Source organism: Oncorhynchus clarkii, chromosome 3 (assembly GCF_045791955.1).
Source record: "Oncorhynchus clarkii lewisi isolate Uvic-CL-2024 chromosome 3, UVic_Ocla_1.0, whole genome shotgun sequence".
Taxonomy (NCBI): Eukaryota; Metazoa; Chordata; class Actinopteri; order Salmoniformes; family Salmonidae; genus Oncorhynchus; species Oncorhynchus clarkii.
Window position 1 is genome coordinate 26020144 of NC_092149.1, and position 24037 is coordinate 26044180.

Genomic DNA, 24037 nt, shown 5'->3' on the forward strand with positions numbered 1-24037 from the left:
AAACAACAGTAAAAAGACAGTGAAAAATAACAGTAGCGAGGCTATATACAGGCACCGGTTAGTCAGGCTTATTGAGGTAGTATGTACATGAATGTATAGTTAAAGTGACTTTGCATATATGATAAATAAAGAGCAGCTGCAGCGTAAAAGAGGGGTTGGGGGGGGGCACACAACACAAATAGTCCTCAAAAGGTTCAACAGCTGCAACATCGAGAGCATGGTTGCATCACTACCTGGTACGGCAATTGCTCGGCCTCCGACCACAAGGCACTACAGAGGGTAGTGCGTACGGCCCAGTACATCACTTGTTTTGATTTGCAGGCATGGTAATGCCCTTAATAAAATTCTAAAAATTGATATTAAACTGTGTGACTCAGCCTCTTAATATTATTGTATAGTTGTGTTGGCTTTCAACAGGGTTGCAGTGTGTTTTAAGGGGCTCTGGCGCAGCATGTTGGGGTCTGTACCTGTTTAGTCCGTCGTGGGGCAGGGCTGCTCGGGGCACTCCCCTTGGTAGGGACACGTAGCTGGTCCTGAGGCCGGTCAAAAAGATCCATGCAGAGCACAGGGAATGTCTCATAGCTGTAAACAGACAAACACGCTGTCACTGGTCACAGCATCAGAAAGAATCAAGTGCCGGGGCCCTTATTTGTGCTCATCTAGAATCAGATCAACCCTCGTATTCGTTATTATTTAACAGACTAAACTGATCCTAGTCCCAGCCCTACTTTGAGAAGCTTAGTGAACACGAACTCTGCTATATGTAGAGCCTGTGTTACCTGTAGTGAGTGGGGCACTCTGAACCGTCTGGCTCCTGGGGTTCCTCTGGGGGCATGATGAAGACCGTGTGCTCCCCACTGTGGGCCTCGTCCAGGTCTATCAGACGCACCTCCTCAGGCTTCTCCACATCCGACTGCTTACACACACCGCATATATATATACACACATGCCGCAAACACAGGTCACATACACAGAAATACACAAACATTGACAACATAGAGGGCAGGAATGGGATCACACACATTTCTATTAGTTGTGCAAATACAAAAAGGCTCATCCGGTTTCAGTATTAGAATCAACACACTAAAAGCTTCCATAAGATATGGTGCGTCACTAAACATCCTGTAAAACAAGATGATGTGATTCTGACCTTCTGGACACACTCGTCGAAGAACTCCAGACAGGCATGGCGATCACTGACGAAGGAGCACTCCTCGATGAACTGAGTGAACATCTGGGTCCTGGTCAGCTGGGTGTAGAACTTCTGGTGGGTGCGTTCACGAGACTTCAGGAAGCCTGCAAGAGCCAGGGAGGGGTTAACTTCAGACACACATTAAAACACTAGCTTCACAGGGGTGTTGCTTATGGACACAGTAAGTAAGTGAGGTAAAACACCCACACACACATACTCAGCTAGAATGTTATATAATATTTGTGTACATCTAAAAAAATATGAGTCACACACACAGGCAACCACCCCCTCCCACCCACACTGACCCTGCAGGTTGAAGAGGGAGCTGCAGTCGGTAGTCCTGTCTGAAGGGGCCTGGGTGATGGGCAGCAGGTAGGCGCGGTAGCCCCTGAGCAGGCAGCTCATGAAACGCAGGAAGGCCTCCTGGATCTCCAGCTCCAGCTGTTTCTGACGCCCGTAGATCAGGTCATAGTCCGTCAGCAGGAACTCCAGGGTGGCTTCCTCTTGGCCAGTGGTGTAGACTGATGGAGGGGAATGTGGGGGGGGGGGGGGGGGGGGGGTTGGTTTGTGGGAGAGGGAAAGTGATGGAAATGGGGGTAGTGGTGGAGAGGCACAGAGAGAAAATGATGAAGATAAAAAGCATTGGCACATATAATTATCAAGAGTCAGATGTATTGCACCAATATGTTTTAGCTTGCTCATTTTCCAGCATCAGTCCCTAGATGGGCTTCAGAATAAGTAGGCTAGATTATGTAAAATGATTGAAAGAAGGGGGATGAGAAGAGAATGCATGTCATGCATGGTCTCCAGCCATCACTCACTTTTCTCCAGTGTCTTCATCAAGTTGGTGAGGGTATTCACCAGCATCTTGCCTTGCTTCCTTGGTAGTGATCGCCATGACAACGGCTTCTTGTCCTCTGCTCTGCAGGAGAAGAGAAAACAAAACTATGGATTTCATCCTCTCAAACGTGCGTATGTTTAGTTTGTTGCTTCCTCTTCCATCAGTTGCATTCTGGTCCAGGACTTCAAGGTCAGTGTACTCACTGAAAGATGGTGTTGGTGTCCAGGTCAACACACACCACGTCAGTAGGGGGGTCATAGAGGTCAAAGTAGCTGGAGTGGACGCCCACAATGAAGGGCATGGGGGCACACAGTACGTCTGCCAGCCGCAGCGGGCACAGGGGTATGTACGGGCAGTGCCAACGCAGAGGGAACGTCATCTAGAGGGATAGAGTGCATTGTTTTATTAGATTTTTTACAATTATTTAACTAGGCAAGTCAGTTAAGAACAAATTCTTATTTACAATGACGGCCTAGGAACAATGTGTTAACTGCCTTGTTCAGGGGCAGAACAACAGATCTTTACCTTATCGGCTTGGGGATTCGATCTAGCAGCCTTTCGGTTACTGGCCCAACGCACCAATGACTAGGCTACCTGCCGTCCCCTTGGAATGAGTGTATGTGTACGTATATGTCTTTGTATGTGTGTATGGCGGTGTGTGTGTGTAGGTTTGGCGTGTGTGTGACTCACAGATACCAGGGCCTCGCTGACGGAGGTGAGAACGTCGGGGCGGAGGGAGTGTAGCAGTAGTTTGTGCTCCGTCAGCACAGCCAGCAGCAGGACACAGGCGTTCTCAGGGCCCAGGTTCTGCAGCAGCTTCACAAAGCTGGCACCACTACAGACAGAAAAGAACAGCCTCTTTATCAATTAATTATTGTTTTAATGGATTCACTTCTATATGATAATAGAAATCCCTTAGGGGAAACTAAGGCATGGTTGGAACAATAGAGCCTAGCGCAGAAGAACGCATTCCACTACAGTTTATTGCGACTCGACCTAATGCAGATTTACTGTACTGACCTGAGCAGTAAGGGGGAGGAGACAGGCTGACAGAGGAGAAGGTTGTCATAGGGGGAGAGCTGAAATGACACACACACATTTTTCATTAACAAACCAACATGGTGGACAATAATCTATAGGTCTAAGGAAGAAAGTTTAGCCATGCTTCAATTTCATAGACCACCATTCACCAAATTGATATCTGTTGATTTGAAACAAGCCATTAGGAATCAAGTTTGAAAAGCCCCATGAGACTCGATTTGAGTTTTCTAGAAATCCCCAAACAACTTAAACAATCGTCTCTACTTTCTAGAGCCAGAAGGATCATTCAGTGATGTTAAATTATTTTAAATCCACAGTAAATTATTGATTGTTTTGATTGGGTGTTATTTTTACCCTGTCCATCTGCACACACTAACCAGTGAAACCATCAATTCATTAAACGCCCATTTCCTGTGGGGGAGGAAGTCAAATCTTTAGTGAGAAACACCACAATGCTACTGGTGTCAAGCTCAAATAGAACTCAAGCTGAGGTTCCGCTTGTAATGCACACAGAGCAAGATTTTGTTCTAAACTAGCACTAAAACACCTGATTCAGCTAATAATCACAGTCATGCCTTACTTGAATTAGGTGTTTTTAATGCTGCCTTCTGTATAGCCCGGAGCTAAACCAATGCTTAGCAAGGTTTTCCACTCTACCCGTCTGATGCTTTAAAGTGCTTTGATGTGTTAATAAGGAATAAAGATAACAGGGAGAATGTGAATTGAGTTAAAGACAGGTGTCCCTACCTGCACTAGGATGCGAGGTCGCTGAGGGGAGGGGAACGGGACGTTGTGCATGAAGCTGGAGATGTGCCTGGAGAGAGCAGAGTTCATGTTAATAAATCAACCAAACAACCAACCATAACATGGATCAATGGCCAATAGGCTGAATGTATGTTAGCCAGTAGATTAGCCAGTTTAGGTTTATAAAGACACATAGCTGATATTTGCCATGAAGGACCACTGACTTCTCAAGTGGCAGCACGTGGGGTCCGGAGATGGAGTATCGGTAGACGAAGGTGAGGAACTTCTGGAAGACGGTGAAGAAGGGCCAGTGGGAGAGAACACACACGCTCTTCTTCACTTGCAGGGTGCGGTTGGTGATAGGCCGCCGGTCCACCACGCTCACCAGGCCCAGACGGACGCTCTGCCGCTCCGAGAGGCACTCCCGTGGGAACGCCTCGTAGAACTGGATGGCAGCACCGTAAACCTGGGGCGGGAAGAGGAGACACGGGAGTGTTAAGAAGTAAGGATTCAGCTAACGCTAGATGCTTTGAACTGGGTAACCAGTTAGCATTTAGCAAATGCTAGATACTGTGAGAAATAGTGGAGTTACATTTTTTAAAATTAAACTGTGAGCGAGTTCATACTGAAGTCATTTGCATCTCAATGTTGTTGTTTTTATAGCTTCTTGCTGCTGTCGCAGATAAAGTCTATACAGTGGGCCAATTTAAAACGTGTAATTGAGGTAGGCAAGCATGATATTGAATAGCTGGTAAATAACTACACACAAGTCAAGCAACAAATAGTTGGTATTTATCAACATTAGAACATTAGGGTTTGGCAATCTTCATATCTCACACTTGATATACATTTCTTTGTGAGTGTGTATTTCTGAACCTTGTCAGCCACCGTAGGTCATAGGCATTTTGTGGAATTAGAAATATTTCAGCTCATTTGGTTCTAGAATTAGATTTTTGTTGTAGCAACCATAGAATTAGCAACATACTCCTTACTGGTGGCCTCACTGGCGTGTCACTGTGATGTCATCGCTCATGATGCTGATTCCCTGATCATAATCAGATGAGTTCTGAGTTACCATAGTGATGATTACTATATCATCAAACAAAATCAATGGAACATCATATTCCAAAATTGTCAGTCTGTGAAAAATCCTTTGAAGAGACAAACTTGCTATTTCTGTAGATTTTTTCAAGCTGATATCACACATTCATTGGACCTTCTGTTCAACAAAGCAATGAATCGACGACTAAGTGTGTCCATGACCCGAAGGAGTGCAGTTTCTGATGATGAGAAAATTGTCAGCTGTGGGAGAGGCCGATCGAGGGCTAGATGCCACTGCCCTACTTCGGTAAACCAGCCAATATATAAGACTGTAATTATTAATAACACAGATGTTCTGTAATAAACTTTTTCAGTTTTGTTTCAAATTAATGCAAATTTGAGAATGGTCTTGGCTGAGAGTTGTTTAATTTTGTCCATACAAAGGAGAGAGAAGGCCCTGACTCTGTGACCCAAATAGTGAAACACCCTCAGAAGGCAGAGAAGGACGCAATGAATCGTGGACGGAGTGCGTCTGTCCCTCGAAGAAGGGCAAGATCTGTAAATTTAAAGAAATCATATGAAAATGTTGTTTTAATACGATAGCTAAATCTCAGATTTCTTAATCTGATGCCATATACTAATCATTCTTGATCCATGTCATGTTCATGGTGATAAAACATGTTCTATTTTCAGCAGGACGAGAAATGTGTTTGCCGTGAGAGAGGCAAATCCAGGATCAGACGCCACTGTCCAATTTTGGTAAACCAGCCCTTCTATTCATCGGTTAATACAGTATGGAGGAACAGACATTTTCTGAAAAGTTTTTTTTATTTTTATAAAAAATAAAGTTTATACCTGTTTCCGCCTCAACTTTCAAAGTAGGCTAACAGTTATTTAATTGTCTTAAAAGATCCATACAAAGAGAGACAGCACTGACTCTGTGTCCCAAACAGTGGACTACTCTCAGAACGCAGAGAGGGACGTAATGACTCACGGATGGAGTGTGCCATCTATCCCTCAAAGAATAGCAAAAAATGTGAGTTAAAAAAACATACAAAAAACTTTAAAAACATGCTACACTAATCTCAAATTCTTAATATCATGACATAGGCCAATCAATCTTGAACCATGTCATGTTCTTGTCATAATGATAATTGAAACCTTTTCTTTTTTCAGGAAGACGAGAAAACTGTCTGCCGTGAGAGAGGCAGATCCAGGACCAGACGTCACTGCCCAACTTCGGTAAACCAGCCCATTTTTTCATGTATTAACACTGGCATTTACATTTTTTTCAGATCTGTTTCAAGTGAAGGCAAATGTGAGAGTGGCCTTGGCTAAACTCTCCATATAGGCTAAGTGTTGTTCCATTTGCCCTAACAGATCCGTACACAGGAGAGAGACGGCACTGACTCTGTGAACCAAACAGTGGAACACCCACAGAAGGCAGAGGGGAATGTAATGAATCGTGGACGCAGTGTGTCTATCCGCCCAAGAAGGCCAATAACTGTGAGCAAAAAATTTTACTCAGAAATATTGTCAAAACACTGCAGCCTATTGTCAGATTGTTCTGATGCCATATGCTAACCATTCTTGATCAATGTCATAGTCTTGTTTGCATGATTATATGGAAACCTTTTCTTTTTTCAGGAAGACGAGAAAACTGTCTGCCGTGACAGAGGCAGATCCAGGACCAGACGCCACTGCCCAACTTCGGTAAACACTGGCATTTTCTGATTCACTTTTCTGCTCTGTTTCAAGTGAAGGCAAATGTGAAAGTGGTCTCGGCTAAATTTCCATATAGGCTCATAGTCGTTTAATTTCGTCTTAACAGATCCATACAAAGGAGAGAGATGGCATGGACTCTCAAACAGTGGAACCTGCACTGACTCCCACTGACTCCCAAACAGTAGAGCACCCTCAGAAAGCAGGGGGAGATCACATGAGGAAAAAACAAGACCTAACCCCTTTTGAACAGAAATGTAACAGAATGTTAAAGAGTGAGAGGGAGTGGTTGGAGGACAAGAGCAGTGAGATCAGAAAGAGGGAGATCCTATGGAGACAGAGAAAACTGGACGTCGGGGGAAGATACCTAGCCAAGATGGAGGGATTGCTAGAGGACATGGCTTGGCGAGTCCAGGCATTGGATTTGTTCACAGAGAAAGACGGAGAAACAAAGAGTGGTCAATCAAAGGTGAGCTTTAGTGACTATTTCAGCACTATAATGTTGATTCTACTATCCTTCTGTTGAGTAAACTATCATATTTTCAACAAATACAGTAGAAGCAGTAGTACAACTAAACATGGTTCAGTAGGTATACTAGTATTTTGTTATTGCAGTTAAACAATACTTGTCATCTTTCTTAGAAGAATGGCCAGGTCCCCTTGGTGACAGGACAGTACAAGGCAGGGGATAAGAAAACACGGCTTGAGAAAAAGGCTGAGAAAAGCAGAAAAGGAAGGCTAGGGAACAGAGAAAGGAAAAGGAAAGGAAAGGGGAGGAGGGAGGGAGGTGATGGAGATGATTGCGCAGGGAAAGAATAAAGGGGTGGTTTGGCTTAATATAGGTCTGAGGAGGAGGGTCTGGAAACGGTTGAAGAAAGGGGTCAAGTTCATCCTGGGCACATCCTACTAGGATGATATGATTTACTTTTCGGGAATAAACTGAGCTTTTATTAGAAAATGTTTTGCTTGTTGTCTGGATTTAATATGAATTAGGAAACTTTACTATTACCATTATGATAATCACTGTTACTGCAGGCATCATGGATGGAGTGAAGTATTTCAATGTCTGACAAATAATGGCATCTTAAGTTAGTCATTTGTTGAAATTGACTGAACCGGTGACTTGCATATAGGAGAACCTTCCTACACAGCTTAGCACATCACCCAATGGATTCAACAGCTCAGCCACTGTGCAGTGTTAGAGTGTGTGTGAGAGGGAGGCGGGCAGGTGGACCCACCTTGTCGCCACAGGCGCTGGTGAGGACGAAGGTAGAGAAGACAGGGAGCTGGTACTTGGTGTTGAGGGGCCAGCTCTCCACCGTCACACCCATGGGCAGACAGAACATAGGCACAGACTCTGGCAGGGGGAACGACTCCACGTCCGCTTCAGGATACCGACTGATCAGACCTGGGAAACACACACACAGAGACAGACGGTTAATAAAAGTACCATTTTGATTAGTGACGACAGAGATACTTTTATTTTTGGTAGATCTTTATACTTCTAAATGTCTTTAATTCTGAAAAAGTAGGTCAATATGCCTCTGTTTAGAACGTCACATTTGGCGACGCAGCAGAATGAGTGCTGTGATACCATCAGAATGGAACAGTCTACACTCACCTGCTTCATAGACTAGGGCGTTGGCTTTGGCTACAGCTCTCTTGTAGCACAGGTATAAGGCTGGACCCCACTGTGGAGCCAAAACAACAAAGCACAGTGAGAGAGAGAGGGATGGAGGGAGAGCGAGAGAGATTAAGAATTAAGTTTAAAAAAATAGAGTAGAAAAACAGAGCGCTTCAAACGCACTATGCCAGTGTTGAGGTTCTTCTCCACCCGGCAGAAGGTGTGGGGGGCCACCTCCCCCTTGCTGGGCAGCAGGAGGGAGATGTCTGTGACCCCCAGGGTGTGGAGGGCCTGGGACTCTGGGGCCCGGCGGTAGGTCAGGAAGGTGCGGTGGGTGGCAGGCCCCCCGGAGCTCAGGCTGGCTGAGCGGCTGTAGGGAGTGGTCTCGATCACATTCCAGCCCTGCTTCACCACCTCTTTGCCCTCGTACAGCACCCTGGGGACCGGGGGAGGGGGCAGAGTCAGGACAATGAGTCAGTCAATGTCACTAGTTACCCAGTTCACAGAAACCAATTTCTATCACTCAATCAAGGAAAGCTTTTCTTTTCATGTTTAGAAGACATCCCACACTTTGTTCAGAATTAATGTATCATGTGACGTGCATAGCTCTTTCATTAAATAATCAATGGGTATATATACAATTACATTTTGCAGTCATGTATGGCTTGGCCAGACATACTTAATTTAATGATTATGGCAGTTTAGGGCTACATAGCAATAGCATACAATAAAAGCTTTGTGGTCACACGTACATGGTTACAGCATGCAGTATGTCAATAATTGCATAATGCAAGCTCAAAGCTATGTTATGCATTAGCTATAGTATGTGAACTGCAGTCGGTGAACTCCAAGAACCATGCATAGCTTTAAATTGATGTTGTGGCTAATGTCTGACTCCAGCACACAGAATAGAATGATCATTTTTTTTCATCACTGCTGGAGTGTCTCACCCGAGGTCAAGGATGGGTGGCTTGTCATGCCCACGGCGGTAACACAGGTACATGTGGGGGTTGTTGATGAGTCCGGCGCTCAGCCCGGCCGGGTGGCCCCCCTGGGTCTTCTCGATGCAGGTGAAGCCCTCGGGCACCTCCTCCCCCAAGCCCCGGGCGATCACCGCCAGGTCTATGACCGGCTCCACCACCCGGCCCCCTCTCTGCTGGCCCTCTTCGTCCAGTGGGGCCGAGCCCCCCGGAGCCAACCCTGCCACCACAAAGTAGTCCACTAGCTGGGGGCATTTCTCCTCCGTCATGCCGGCTGTCTGCCAACTTCTGTGGAGAGGGAGGGAGAGGGGGAGAAAAAGAGAAGGAGAAGTAGAGGGAGGGGGAACCAAGGTGAGATTGTGCAATCTCGTTTATGTAAACATACAACTGGCTGAACAGTTGATGAATAATGGATTTCTTCCTTCCGACAGTCTTATAGAAAGAAACATAACCTTATTATCCAGACAGACAATATTTGGTTCTCATCATTGGCAGTAGATCAACAACCAGGACAGTGATAACATGATCACTGCATGTGGATGCACACACACAAATATTTATTTTTGACTCAAAGGCCTTTAGTCATTCTCATTGCATACAGATCTGACCAGTCTGAGAGGTCAACAATAAGCTGCTGAGTTCTGCTGAGAGGGGAGATCCCACCAATTACCACTCACCCATTAGTTTAGTTCGTTTATTTCAGTATACATGGATTTCATATGCATCAGGAAATACAACAAGAAAACAAAACAATAAATTTGATACAGTTGCCAAATCAAGAAAGTTCAGAAGTCATGGATGGGATCCGGCTTGTTGTTGCACTTCGGATGGTCAGCGGAAGTCTGTAGCCTCAGCAGCATAGAGCACACCCCTCCATTACCAACTTCCTCTCCGTCGGTTGGGCTTCGTAGATAAGCCTAACCCTTTGTAGATGCCACTCCTGCCACTGGCGCACAGGCTCACCATACATTTTGTGCCAGTCAGAGTAGTGGACAACCTTCACTACTGCAAGCCATCTCTGCTAATGCAGTCCTATTTGCTTCTGCAGTGTTGCGGTATTCAAAGCTAGCGATTTAAAGCTAGCTAGCTAGTTAACATTGATAGTTTGGTAAACCAAACCAACCAACCAACCGATACGTCAAATCTAATTAAAAACTGATTTAAAAAACTAAAAGCGATTCATCAAATTATTAGAAACAAATAATGTGGATGAAAAGTCAATAAAAAAAATTGATCATAAGGGGCCATTCACATGAATGTAACTTTCCCCTCTGGGTTCCCTCTCCAATAATTTCAGAGGGAGCATTAGTCTAGAACAGCATTTATACAGGATGGATAGGCCATTCTCACAGAGCGGATGAGTCGTTAAGTCACGACTGCTAGGAAGACAGGACAGTGTGTTGTGTTTTTATTTCCACTGTTTTTATTTCACCTTTATTTAACCAGGTAGGCTAGTTGAGAAGAAGTTCTCATTTACAACTGCGACCAGGCCAAGATAAAGCATAGCAGTGTGAACAGACAACAACACAGAGTTACACATGGAGTAAACAATAAACAAGTCAATAACACAGTAGAAAATAAAAAAAAACTAGTCTATATACATTGTGTGCAAAAGTCATGAGGAGGTAGGTGAATAATTACAATTTAGCAGATTAAATGATCAGATGGTCATGTGCAGGTAGAGATACTGGTGTGCAAAAGAGCAGAAAAGTAAATAAATAAAAACAGTATGGGGATGAGGTAGGTAAATTGGGTGGGCTATTTTCCGATGGACTATGTACAGCTGCAGCGATCAGTTAGCTGCTCAGATAGATGTTTAAAGTTGGTGAGGGAGATAAGTCTCTAACTGTGTTTAGTTACAAAATGAATGTGTGATTAAACTAAAAGTGCACTGAGCGTGGAGGGGAGAGTTGGAGGGCATAAAAATAGGATGCTGTTGTGTCACAGTCAGTAGAAACTGTACCAGTAAACCCCTCTTATGTAACCTAGGCACTCCCCCTCTCTCTTTCGCTCTCTGCAACTAGCCCAATGTTTTTCTCTTGTTCTTTCTAGTCGTAATAGGCTTGGGATGAGTGGGGGTTTGCTTTGCGCTGTCAATCTGTTGCTCTCTGATAAAGCACTGATAGAACTGCTTTTCAGGAATTCCCAGAACGAGAGAGCAGAGTCATTAGAATGAACAGAGATTAGGCTAACGAAAGTTGTAGCCTGCTACCAAGTACGCTTGAGACTAGTAGCCTACTGTAGTTAGCACATCTAACGTGTAAGAGTACTATACATGCCTAGAGAGTGAGAGAATGACTAAAAGGGCCTTGAAAAAGTGAGAGTAGAGGAAATCGATGCAGGTTGGGCTCCAAAGGTTAACTGGCAAACAGGAAGTGGCCACTGGCAGCCTGTTTCCTGTTATATTCCAAGAGTTCATCAGTAGCTTCCTAGTGACACTGGAGCACGATGACACTTCTTCAGGGGGGAAATTATGACAGGACACAGGAGGTGGTAATATACAGTGATGACAAAATGACTATTTTTTTGTTGTTTAACTTTTGTTGTTTTAAATGATAAAATGAATACAATAACTATGAGGTTAAAGTGCAGACTGTCAGCTTTAATTTGAGGGTATTTTCATCCATATCGGGTGAACTGTTTACAACTGTTTGTACATAGTTGCCCCATTTTAGGGGATCAAAAGTATTGAGACAAATTCATTTATGTGTATTAAAGTAGTCAAAAGTTTAGTATTTGGTCCCATAGTCATTGCACACAATGATTATATCAAGCTTGTGACTCTAGATATTTGATGGATGTATTTGCTGTTTGTTTTGGTTGTGTTTCAGATCATTTTGTGCCCAATAGAAATTAATGTTAAATAATGTAGTGTGTCATTTTGGAGTCACTTTTATTGTAAATAAGAATAGAACATATTTCTGAACACTTCTACATTAATGTGGATGCTAGCATACGGACAATCCTGAATGAATTGTGAATAATGTTGAGACAGAAAGTTAGATGGATCTGTTAGGCCCTAAGGCCTACAATGGTACTATAATAAAAGGGTGTTGCCCTGCTGGGAACTTATCAAGGACACTGAACCTCAGGGTTTTCCAGAAATTGCTGATGTAGGCTAATAATTGTTGGTTCCCTTTTCATGGGAACGTGCACTGTCTCTCTCTGACACACACGCTTGCGCTCGCGAATGTACACACAAACACACGCACTGGAAAACCCCTTTTGAATGCTGAATTGCCCCAATGTCCAACATGTCTTAATATTGGTCACAATCCTTGCAACTGCAAGTCATTTCAATATCCTTGTCAACATAACTGAGAAATGAATTCATTAAAACTGTCAGTGGTTTGAGCGAGAGAGAGAGAGCAAGAGAGAGCGAGCTCTGGAACTAGAGCGCCCACATCCTGACAAGAGGCTTTTGAAGTCCCATTCGTAAGAAACCCCGTGCATCATAGATATAGAATTGAATACGCCATATTTAGACAAGCAACAAGAGAGCAGTAAAGGTCTTATTCCCCAGAATGACGACGTGTCTGACAGTGCCCTTCAGCCTGGAAGCAGTGGACCACCACCACCATGATCACACGAGCTGAATGTGAAGTATTGGACCATGGCCTACTATGGAACGGGAGAAGTGGAGCTAAGAAGAGGGGTTGTTTTAGTCTGTCATTCTGCTAGTTCTTTCCTCCCTGGCACTTCATTGATAAATCAGACTGATCAGTGATAAATCAGACCAAGTGTGGACATCAAGGACTAGAGTTATGCATCCCTGCTTGGTGGAACTAATGTCAAGAGTTTCTGACTCATAACTCATAAATAACATCCACAGAAATGACATAAGATTCAAACAAGTTGAGCACATGAATTCAGGTCGCTACCCACTTCTCCATCTAGTCTGTACTGCATCTTGAACTTAACAGCCAGCCTCTCCCTCTGGCTGTTTTTCCAGATAATAATTTACTGATGTGATTATTCAGTGGGGTGATACAATACTTAAACATAGAAAACAAAGTGTGTTGTGCGCTGCCTGAGGGTTCACCGAGAATTCATTGAGAAACAGTGGCTTACGCAATTTGTCAAAATAGGCTAGCTAATGCTCAGAAACAAAACTCAAATGAAAGCCTTCCAGCCACTCACATCATACCTCACTCAACCTCCTCAGACCAGTAGCTTCAAACAAGCAGGAAATAAAGAGCCACAAGATATTTAAAACAGGTCGTGGGTTTGGTTCTTCTTTTAATTCACCTGCTTTTGTTGAGCACCAGCCAGGAAAGGCTTGAATATATATTTCCACAAGATTATAAACCTCTAACGCAAGCTACTGAGGAATGAGTCATCTCAATGAATGTTTGAGGAAAGGAGAGATTCCCTACCTTACGTAGGTTAAATCCCCATATCAGTCAAATATAGCAGTTACTTATAGCTCACTGTGTATGTATGTGAATTACAGAGTAGCCTTGCCTCCAACGGATTGAGAAGAGTTATTTCTGAGCCAGTGGAGTGACAACACTCAACCCGTGCCCCCACATCTCTCCAGGTGTGAGCTTGTGATAAGAACACCCCAAACGGACAAGGAGAGCTCTGTTCAGGCTTGGCAGCTAGAAATCCTGCCCCCGAACTGGCAGACTGGCCCTCTCACTCTTCCTATACAGCAGGTTCTCAAACTCCTGACATGTTTGAGAATGTGTGAAATTGTGTGTGTGAAGAGGGGCTACACGCATCATTTCACACATCAACATTCCTTCATGGATTTGTCAATAACACCCTCGAAAGTACTGATTTTTACTTTGTGTTATGCAATAAATAGCTGGGGCAACATTTTGACATTACAAAATTGTGGAGATCTTTAAAAAAAACAAAAACATCCCAGATAATTTCAAATACTCACCACAGCACTCACAAAATGTATTTTAAATACAGCAGAAATGTACAGTGCTAACAGCTGTTACAAATACTTGTATCTTGCAACTTAAGGCAAAACATTCTTCCTCAAAATATGCTTGCCAGATGATTTACCTGTCTAAACAATGCTTAAGATAAAGTTGTTAGGGATGAATGCTGTCCAGAGGCAGTGCCTTTGTGCTTGTCAGAATGCTGCTGCCCATAGCTGGCCTTCAACCAGAGCCACAGCTAGTGACAGAGGAGGTATTCAGGGTCGCTCTTCCCAGCGAGATGATGCTGGAAGTCAGCGACGGGGAGAGAGATGCCTGGTAGCTGGTACAACCACGCCCACACCAACTCAGGGGCATCACCACAATACCACCCTAAAATGGAGGCCCGGACGGCCCACAATGCTCCGTTTGTGTGCACGGTGCAAGCACGTTGATGATGTTAAGAGGGGAAATACATTCACACACACACAGTGAACAGAGTGAGGCCCAGAGGGGAGTACTGCACCACAATGATCATTTCACAAGCTCACCACGATAAATAGCATTATCCAAAGCGTTGACAGTGGGAAAAGTCCATTATCACACACTGTTTACCAAAGACCACAACTCTGACTTAACAGAGCTGCCTGGAGCAAAATGTAGGCCTAGAAGAGCGATAGTGGAGCCTTCCATTAGTGTGAACTTAACTTGAAGGGTATGATGATTAAATACTGTAGGGTGGTGGGGGGACAAATCCTTCTCTGTCCAGTCAGCATGTTGTTATGAAGGTGATCTTGGCCCATTAGACCACTGAAGAGAAGGCATGACCTACACCAGTGTTTTTGGAAGTTATCAAGATTCGACAAGCTATGCTTCTCCTTCTCGGAGTAAGTGCTTCTTAACTAAAACTAGCACTAGAGGGTAGACTAAAATTGGTGTGAGATCATCGGATTTACGAGTAAGTGACATCTCATGGGCCAGTGCCAGTCCACAGTCCAGGGGTTGGGAAACACTTATTGACACCTCTCTAGATGACACATGAGTCATGACTCAGCAAAGAAGGGGGGGGGGCATTCTACCTGAGGAATCGGTATAAGGTTGATACAGATTAGGCCTACCTACAAAAGCTTCATGTGGACACTGTTTAATTTTTAATTAATCACTTTGTATTCAGCAAGTCAATAGTAAACAGCATGCACCACGTGTTGTTCTATATTTGACTCTGGGATTTTCAAAGTAGTTCTTAAACATTGTCTTGCTGATGTTGCAACACAGACTGGCAGAACTTAAGGATCAGGGAGCAAGAGTGTCTTCGATGTGGATAACTTCCAGAGTTGCTCCCTGATAATGCTTTGATCAATCTAAATGCCATCCACAATTCAATTCAGGAAACTCCACATGCAACTACAGTGGGAAAGGTTAGTCATTTCAGTGGGAAAGGTTAGTCATTTCACTTACTCCAAAAAAGCACGACTAGGCCTACTTGGTCTCAATTCTCAACCTCAAACAAAATGTATTCCTCTGCTAGTCACTCTCCTCCTACTCACTTTCCTAGGCCATAAACTAAAAGGGTTCGAGAACAAAACCAACACAGAGAGCCTCTCAGGCTGCATGGTCCCCTGACCACATCAAAACGCAACATTGTCCAGGGTGTCTGAATTCACCCTGGTAATACCTCAGGGCAAGGAAGACACACCACTCTAAAGACCACAGAAGATTCTAATAACAGTTCTGGTTGGTTAACCCAAAGTCATATAGCCAAACAGATTCCGAGGTCTCGGTGGCCCTAACACCAGGGTTCATGCCACAAGCGCTGTTAATTCCCCTACAGCAGCATCCATCGAGCCATGTGGCTGGCACTGTCTCTGACTATCAGCACTCCTGAGAGCAACACATCTGCCACACTGATCCTCAACAATGGAGCTCCCCAGGGGTGCATGCTCAGTCCCCTCCTGTACTCCCTGTTCACCCACGACTGCATGGCCAGGCACGACTCCAACACCATCATTAAGTTTGCAGACGACATAACAGTGGTAGTAGGCCTGATCACCGACAAAGACGAGACAGCCTATAGGGAGGTCAGAGACCTGGCCGGATGGTGCCAGAATAACAACCTATCCCTCAACGTAACCAAGACTAAGGAGATGATTGTGGACAACAGGAAAAGGAGCACCGAGCATGCCCCCATTCTCATCGATGGAGCTGTAGTGGAGCAGGTTGAGAGCTTCAAGTTCTTGGTGTCCACATCAACAACAAACTAGAATGGTCCAAACACACCAAGACAGTCGTGAAGAAGGCACAACAAAACCTATTCCCCCTCAGGAAACTGAAAAGATTTGGCATGGGTCCTGAGATCCTCAAAAGGTTCAACAGCTACATCGAGAGCATCCTGACCGGTTGCATCACTGCCTGGTATGGCAATTGCTCGGCCTCCGACCGCAAGGCACTTCAGAGGGTAGTGCGTACGGCCCAGTACATCACTGGGGCAAAGCTGCCTGCCTGCCATCAAGGACCTCTACCCCAGGCGATGCCAGAGGAAGGCCCTAAAAATTGTCATAGACTGTTCTCTCTACTACCACATGGCAAGTGGTACCGGAGTGCCAAGTCTAGGACAAAAAGGCTTCTCAACAGTTTTTACCCCCAAGCCATAAGACTCCTGAACAAGTAAACAAATGGTTACCCGGACTATTTGCATTGTGTTCCCCCCCCAACCCCTCTTTTATGCTGCTACTACTCTCTGTTTATCTTATATGCACAATCACTTTATCTATATGTTCATGTACATACTACCTCAATTGGCCCGACCAACCAGTGCTCACGCACATTGGCTAACCGGGCTATCTGCATTGTGTCCCACCACCTGCCAACCCCTCTCTTTACACTACTGCTACTCTCTGTTAATCATATATGCAAAGTCACTTTAACAATACCTACATGTACATACTACCTTAATAAGCCTGACTAACCGGTGTCTGTATATAGCCTTGCTACTCTTATTTTCAAATGTCTTTTCACTGTCGTTTTATTTATTTTACTTACCTACACACACCTTTTTTTCTCACTATTGGTTAGAGCTTGAAAGTAAGCATTTCACTACGCCTGTTGTATTCGGGACACGTGACATATAAACTTTGATTTGATTATTTCAAACAACGCTTCTATTTAAAGCCTGCTCAGAGTCGGTTCTGCCTCTAATAAAGAGACCTGCTTCAGACAGCTTCAGCAGCTCTCGTCTTCTCTCTCTGTTGTTGCTGAAGTATTAGAATTCAAATTCAACCGTCTCCAGGTATTGGTGTGATAACTGACTAGCACTTCAACAAACAGCAGCTTCTCAGGATTTCTGGAAAACTGTCTCCCGTGGGCCACGTCAACATTTTAAGGATTAGCCTATTGCCAAACAACATGGGAAAAGACGACAGACCTAACTGTTGAAATGGGAGAGAAATGACAGACACTTGAAGGAGATTAAGATATCTAAAGTTATAAATATCCAAGACTCCCTACTGGGAGAGGCTGAGAGCATCATGAAAGGCACTTCAGTCAATGCTGGCTTAAGTTTACAATATGATGCACCAACCAACTGTCTCATTATCTCAATTTTGTATACTATCCATGAAAATAAAAAGTGTCCCTAATTTTTTTTAGACGCTAGAACCAAGATGTATCCATCCACATTTAGCAGTAGGCAGGGTACTAGACAATGTTAGAGATTTTGGTGTGGGCAATTGCCAATAATTGTGATAGGTCTTGGAAGACCTATCTTTTCCTTGTTGTGATGCACTGGGCTTTTACCTAACCCCTATGGTAATGTGGCTAAAGTGTTTATGCTAGTTTAGTGGATAGAAGGAGTGCCTTTAGCTGGCAGAGATGGAGTTTGGAAAGAGAAAGGAAGAGGAAGCAGGAATGAACTACAGGCTGTAGCAAGAGAACTGGATCTCTGTGTGTACGACAGGGGGGATAGGCGCAAAGTGTGTGTGCGTATTTGTGTAGGTGACACACTGACGGTTGCCATATTCAGCTAGGGCTGACAGAAAGTATGAGTAGAGGAAGAGAGTATTGAAGGGACAGATGACAGGGCAGTGGCAGAGAGCATGATAGACAGAAAGAGAAAAGGAGAGGAAGGAAGTGTAGAGAGAGGTTTATTTTGAGGCGTCGCCAGGTTTGATTTAGCAAGCACAAGTGGGATGATCATTACATTACAGTGGACAATATAATCCCTGACGTTGAACGAGGTGGACCATAAAAGTGGCTGGCTGGTGCAGTGTTTGCTTGTGTTTGAGGCTGTGTGAGTGTGTGCATATAACTGATATTCATGCATTTCCCTACTATAACATAATTTCTCCTCTTTGTGTTGCATAACGCAGCATACAGTAGTCCAACATATTACACACTGTATGAGTCTTAAGTGATGCTCTGTTTTGAAAACAGTCATTTGTACTGCGTTAGCCATACAGGATGCAAGTGAAAAGAGGAGACATCCATCGCAAATGGTTACATAATCTTGACATTGGCCGTTTGCCAATGGAGCTGAAGGCTATAGAGCTGCTCTCAGAGCTAATCAGAGTGTATGCGAGTGCAGACGACCCAACAGTTGCAATACAGGTCTAAGCATTGTGAACCAGGCCCTAAAGCACAGTGTATAATGCTGCTGTTACAGCAGTACAAAGGAGAGATTCTTGGACAGGTGACAGACTGGCTGACTGTTACTAAGTCTGTTTCTTCAACAACATCAGGTTTGCTTTTAGGAGTGACCCTGTATGAGAAGAGAGGGGCTGACACGACACAGTTTCAGGCTTACAGATGAGTTGCATGAGTTTCAACGGCCTCCCAACCTGACTTTGTTGTGGAGTATGGAGATAGGAATAACAAAGAGGCTGCACCTGGACTCCACCAGAAGTAGACCCAACCTGCATCATCCCACAAACCTACTCACATCATATTCTCCCAACACTACCCCCACTTCCTAATCTGATATTCAGTAGTTGGATGACATGCCACTTCCTCAGATTGTATTATTTCTTTCTGGCAGCTGCCTAAGCAGTTTCAACACGCAAATGTAAGACCTCGTTCCTCTTCTCTTATGATGACGAGGGAGGGCCATACACATCTGGGAAGGACTCTAGCCTTTCCTCAGAATCAAATCAAATTGTATTTGTCACGTGCCAAATACAACAAGCATCACTGTGAATTTTTTAAATGTTACCATTATTTAACTAGGCAAGTCATTTAAGAACATATTCTTACTTTCAATGTCGGCCTAGGAACAGTGGGTTAACTGCCTTGTTCAGAGGCAGAACGACAGATTTAAAAAATATATAGATTTTTTTAACATTGTCAGCTCGGGGATTTGATCTTGCAACCTTTCAGTTACAAGTTCAACGTTCTAACCACCAGGCTACCTGCCACTCCACTAAAATGCTTACTTCCAAGGCCTTAACTAACAATGCAGTTCAAGAAATAGAGCTAATAAAATATTCAAGAAATAAACTAAAGTAAAGAAAAAATGTATTAAAAAAACTAAAACAATCAAAGTAACAAGAAATGTAGATAACAATAACGAGGCTACCGGGTCAATGTGTGGGGGTACAGGTTAGTTGAGGTAATTTGTAAAGTGACTATGCATAGATAATAAACAGCAAGTAGCAGCAGCATAAAAACAAAGTGTAGACAGTCTAATTAATTGTTCAGCAGTATTATGGCTTGGGGGTAGAATATGTTAAGGAGCCTTTTGGTCCTCGACTTGGCGGTCTGGTACCGCTTGCCATGCGGTAGCAGAGAGAACAGTATGACTTGGGTGACTGGAGTCTGACAATTTGTTGGTCCTTCCTCTGACACCGCCATACGCACTACCCTCTGTAGTGCCTTACGGTCAGATGCTGAGCAGTTGCCATACTAGGCAGTGATGCAACCGGTCAGGATGCTCTCGATGGTGCAGCTGTAAAACTTTGAGGATCTGGGGACCCATGTCAAATCTTTTCAGTCTTCTTCACAACTGTCTTGGTGTGTTTGGACCATGATAGTTTGTTGGTGATGTGGATACTAAGGGAATTGAAGCTCTCAACCCGCTCCACTTCAGTCCCGTCAATGTGAATGGGGGCCTGTTCGGCCCTCCTATTCCTATAGTCCGGGAGCTCCTTTGTCTTGCTCACATTGAGAAAGAGGTTGTTGACCTGGCACCACACTGCCAGGTTTCTGATCTCCTCCCTATAGGCTATCTCATCGTTGTCAGAGATCAGGCCTACCACTGTTGTATCGTCAGCAAACGTGATGGTGTTGGAGTCGTGTTTGGCCACGCAGTTGTGGGTGAACAGGGAGTACAGGAAGGGACTAAGCACGCATCCCTGAGGGGCCCCAGTGTTGAATCAGCGTGGCAGATGTGTTGTTGCCTACCCTTACCACCTGGGGGCAGCCCGTCAGGAATTTCAGGATCAAGAGGGAGGTGTTTAATCCCAGGGTCCTTAGCTTAGTGATGACATTTGTGGGAACTATGGTGTTGAACGCTGAGCTGTAGTCAATGAAGAGCATTCTCACATAGGTGTTCCTTTTGTCCAGGAGGGAAATGGCAGTGCAGAGTGCAATTGAGATTGCGTCATCTGTGGATTTGTTGGGGCAGTATGCGAATAGGAGTGGGTCTAGGGTTTCTGGCATGATTGTGTTGATATGAGCCATGACCTGTCTTTCAAAGCATTTCATGGCTACTGATGTGAGTGCTACGGGGCAGCAATAATTTAGGCAGGTTACCTTTGCTTTCTTGGGTACAGGGACTATGGTGGTCTGTTTGAAACATGTAGGAATTACAGACTCGGTCAGGGAGAGGTTGAAAATGTCAGTGAAGACACTTGGCAGTTGGTCCGTGCATGCCTTGAGTACACGTCTTGGTAACCTGTCAGGCCCCGTGGCTTTGTAAATGTTTACCTGTATAAAGGACTGGCTCACATCAGCTACGGAGAGTGTGATCATACAGTCGTCTGGAACAGCTGGTGCTCTCATGCATGCTTCAGTGTTGCTTGCCTCGAAGCGAGCATAAAAGGTATTTAGCTCGTCTGGTAGGCTCGCGTCACTGCTCACGGCTGGGTTTCCATTTGTAATCAGTAAGAGTTTAAGACTTCCGACAAGCGTCAGAGCCGGTGTAGTATGATTAAATTTTAGTCCAGTATTGACGCTTTGCCTGTTTGATGGTTTAGCGGGATTAGCGTCCGGATTAGTGTCCTGCTCATTGATAGCAGCAGCTCTAGCCTTTAGCTCGGTGTGGATGTTGCATGTAATCCATGGCTTCTGGTTTGGAGATGTATGTACGGTCACTGCTGGGACGACGTCGTCAATGCACTGATTGATGAAGCAGGTGACTGAGGTGGTATACTCCTCAAAGCTATTGGATGAACCCCGAAACATATTCCAGTCTGTGCTAGCAAAACAGCCCTGTAGCGTAGCATCCGCGTCATCTGACCACTTCCGTATTGAGCGAGTCACTGGTACTTCCTACTTTAGTTTTTGCTTGTAAGCAGGAATCAGGAGGATATAATTATGGTCAGGTTTTCCAAATGGAGGGCGAGGGAGAATCTGTGTGACACTGGGTCATAAAGCAAGGGTCAGTGGTTTGATAAACTTGGTGAGGAATGATGCCAAATTTCACTATTGAGATGAAATATGACTGCTGGCTGGTACGATGACATCATACTGACACCCTCCCTGTATTAGCCAACTGAACATGTCTCAAGACAAACCCTGGTTCCTCCTTCTAAACATTCTGTTTCCACTTCATTGTTATGACATTCGACATGGACCATTATATTTTGCATTAACTTACAGGCTTTTATGTAAATGTAGCACTAATGTGAAAGGTTAAGCAGAAACATACGCAATCCCCATTGCACAAAGCATAGCCTTCCTCTGCAATGAGATATGATGTGAAAGGGAACTGGGAGTCCTGGGAGGTAGTGTAAACACTAAAGGTGGAAGGCTGAGGAGAGTAGGTAAGAAGTGAGGCACAGACTGTTGGAGACTAGGCTCTAACACTTCATGATCAGACTATACTTTGAGCATTCAGATTCTATTCAGAAATTGAAAAATCATAATTCAAAGTAAAAAGCAACCTTCAATTCTGGAATTTGAATTTCTTGACTGAATTTAAATGTAATTGACCCCCAACCCTAGTGGGCAGAAAGTTATAAACACTGACAATGTGTTGCTTTGAGGTGCCTTTCTTCAAGAAACATTCCCCAGCTGTAACAAACCCCTAACAAGAGGTGACAGGTCCCAGGTGTGATCACAATCTCAGGTACCATGCAGACAGACTACTGTCTACTGACATGAGGAGGAGGAGTCTGTGAAAGAACACTGGAGAGCCATGGAGAGGTATAGGTAGGCCTAAATGAGGACTGAGAGTACCCTCCTGAAACTATGTCCCAAATTCTACTACTGGGCTACATTGAGTGCTTTAGATGCATGGGGGTTTTGAGAAAGTTGTCACTATGCCTTATGGGTTTTGTGACGATGGGTGGAAACATAGTCAGTAGACTTTTAGTTGTGTCACAAAAATACTTCCCCAAAGAAACACATTATCCTGCATGACCTTGTTCATAAATGTATAGGTAAACTTTTGTGTTACAAAGTCGTTAGAGGCTATTCTTTATGAAGATCCCAAACTAGTTAGAGGAATTAAGATTGTACTGTACCAAATGCGTTTTGCTAAATCAATGCTGATTAATTAGTTGACGCATGGTTAATCTAACCTTACACTAGTGGAAAATGAGTGGCGAAGATATGGAACAATGCAAGCCTCCGTTGTCTATGCAGAGTTGCAGCTAAGTAGGCCAGCCAGCAGCAAATAGCAGTTGCAATATTACTAATTTCATGTCAGGTAGGCTCAGTTCCTCTACTACTTAGAATAGCTAATCTCCATTTTAGAAATTAGTGTAAAGAAACGTATCGTCTGAACCATCTGTCCAAACCTGTGCCCACAACATCTAGATACATTTAGACAGGGTGCTTCTCTATGCGAGCTCAGTACACCACAACAAAGTAGGCCCACACATCTACAGCTTATTTTCCCCTACATGAAAATCTAAGTGTGTCAAGTTGAAATCGTATTTATTATATTTTGTCTGGAATGGAGTAATCTGTAAGGAATGAAAGGGCAAGAATAGATGGTGAGGATTACTGACAGCATGTCGAAATTGAGCTCAGGGGCGGCAGGTAGCCTAGTGGTAAGAGCGTTGGGCCAGTAACCAAAAGGTTGCTAGATTGAATCCCTGAACTGACAAGGTAAAAATCTGTCGTTCTGCCCCTGAACAAGGCAGTTAACCCACTGTTCCTAGGCCGTCATTGTAAATAAGAATGTGTTCTTAACTGCCATGCCTAGTTAAATGAAGGTTAAATAAAATAAAAATATGACATGTGCAAATTGTTATTTTAACAACAGGGGTTTGTAACACAGCAATGTTTAAACATCAGGAACAGATAGTGAGACCATGCCATGAGACCGACACTATACACTGAGTGTACAAAACATTCCATGACATAGACTGACCAGGTGAAAGCTATGATGTCACTTGTTAAATCCACTTCAATCAATGTAGATGAAGGGGAGGAGACAGATTAAATAATAATTTTTAAGCCTTGAGACATGGACATCATATTCCTTGTTCAAATACACTATACTTAGTTAGGTTTTAGAATCATAAAGCAACTGTTGAAATTTTTTTTTTGATACTCTCTGTGTATACCACTTGAATAAAGACGAAAAATGTACTATTTTTGTCAATTCCGTAAAACAAATTCCATCAGAATGCCTGAAGATCTGATAGAATGGTTGTTTTGAATAGGGTATTTTCAAATGAATAATGTCTATATTTTACAAATTTATTTTTTTAAATGTTCCAAAAAGTTAAGATTAACAAGTATGTCTGTCTTGAGTATCTGTTGTCAACTCCGTCAATGATTGAAGTCAATATTTTTCCTGGTCAATATTCTGAATAA

At 43.8% G+C, this 24037-nt stretch overlaps 1 protein-coding gene across 3 annotated transcripts in view; it reads right to left on the minus strand.

Moving 5' to 3' along the window:
- The window catches only part of LOC139391823 (DENN domain-containing protein 4B-like), a 35835-nt gene that overhangs the window by 10607 nt on the left and 1191 nt on the right, over nt 1-24037 (minus strand). For 2 of the 3 annotated variants that reach the window (XM_071139414.1, XM_071139396.1), the window contains exons 2-15: nt 9156-9473; nt 8389-8641; nt 8203-8272; nt 7820-7989; nt 4043-4284; nt 3822-3888; nt 3054-3112; nt 2724-2868; nt 2237-2412; nt 2014-2114; nt 1498-1713; nt 1151-1296; nt 780-916; nt 468-582 (exon numbers count right to left, since the gene is read on the minus strand). In XM_071139414.1, coding sequence (XP_070995515.1) covers nt 468-582; nt 780-916; nt 1151-1296; nt 1498-1713; nt 2014-2114; nt 2237-2412; nt 2724-2868; nt 3054-3112; nt 3822-3888; nt 4043-4284; nt 7820-7989; nt 8203-8272; nt 8389-8641; nt 9156-9454 — 2196 coding nt within the window. In that variant the 5' untranslated portion in view covers nt 9455-9473. The remainder of the gene's footprint in view (nt 1-467; nt 583-779; nt 917-1150; nt 1297-1497; nt 1714-2013; nt 2115-2236; nt 2413-2723; nt 2869-3053; nt 3113-3821; nt 3889-4042; nt 4285-7819; nt 7990-8202; nt 8273-8388; nt 8642-9155; nt 9474-24037) is intronic. The other variant, XM_071139406.1, reaches the window with a different exon arrangement.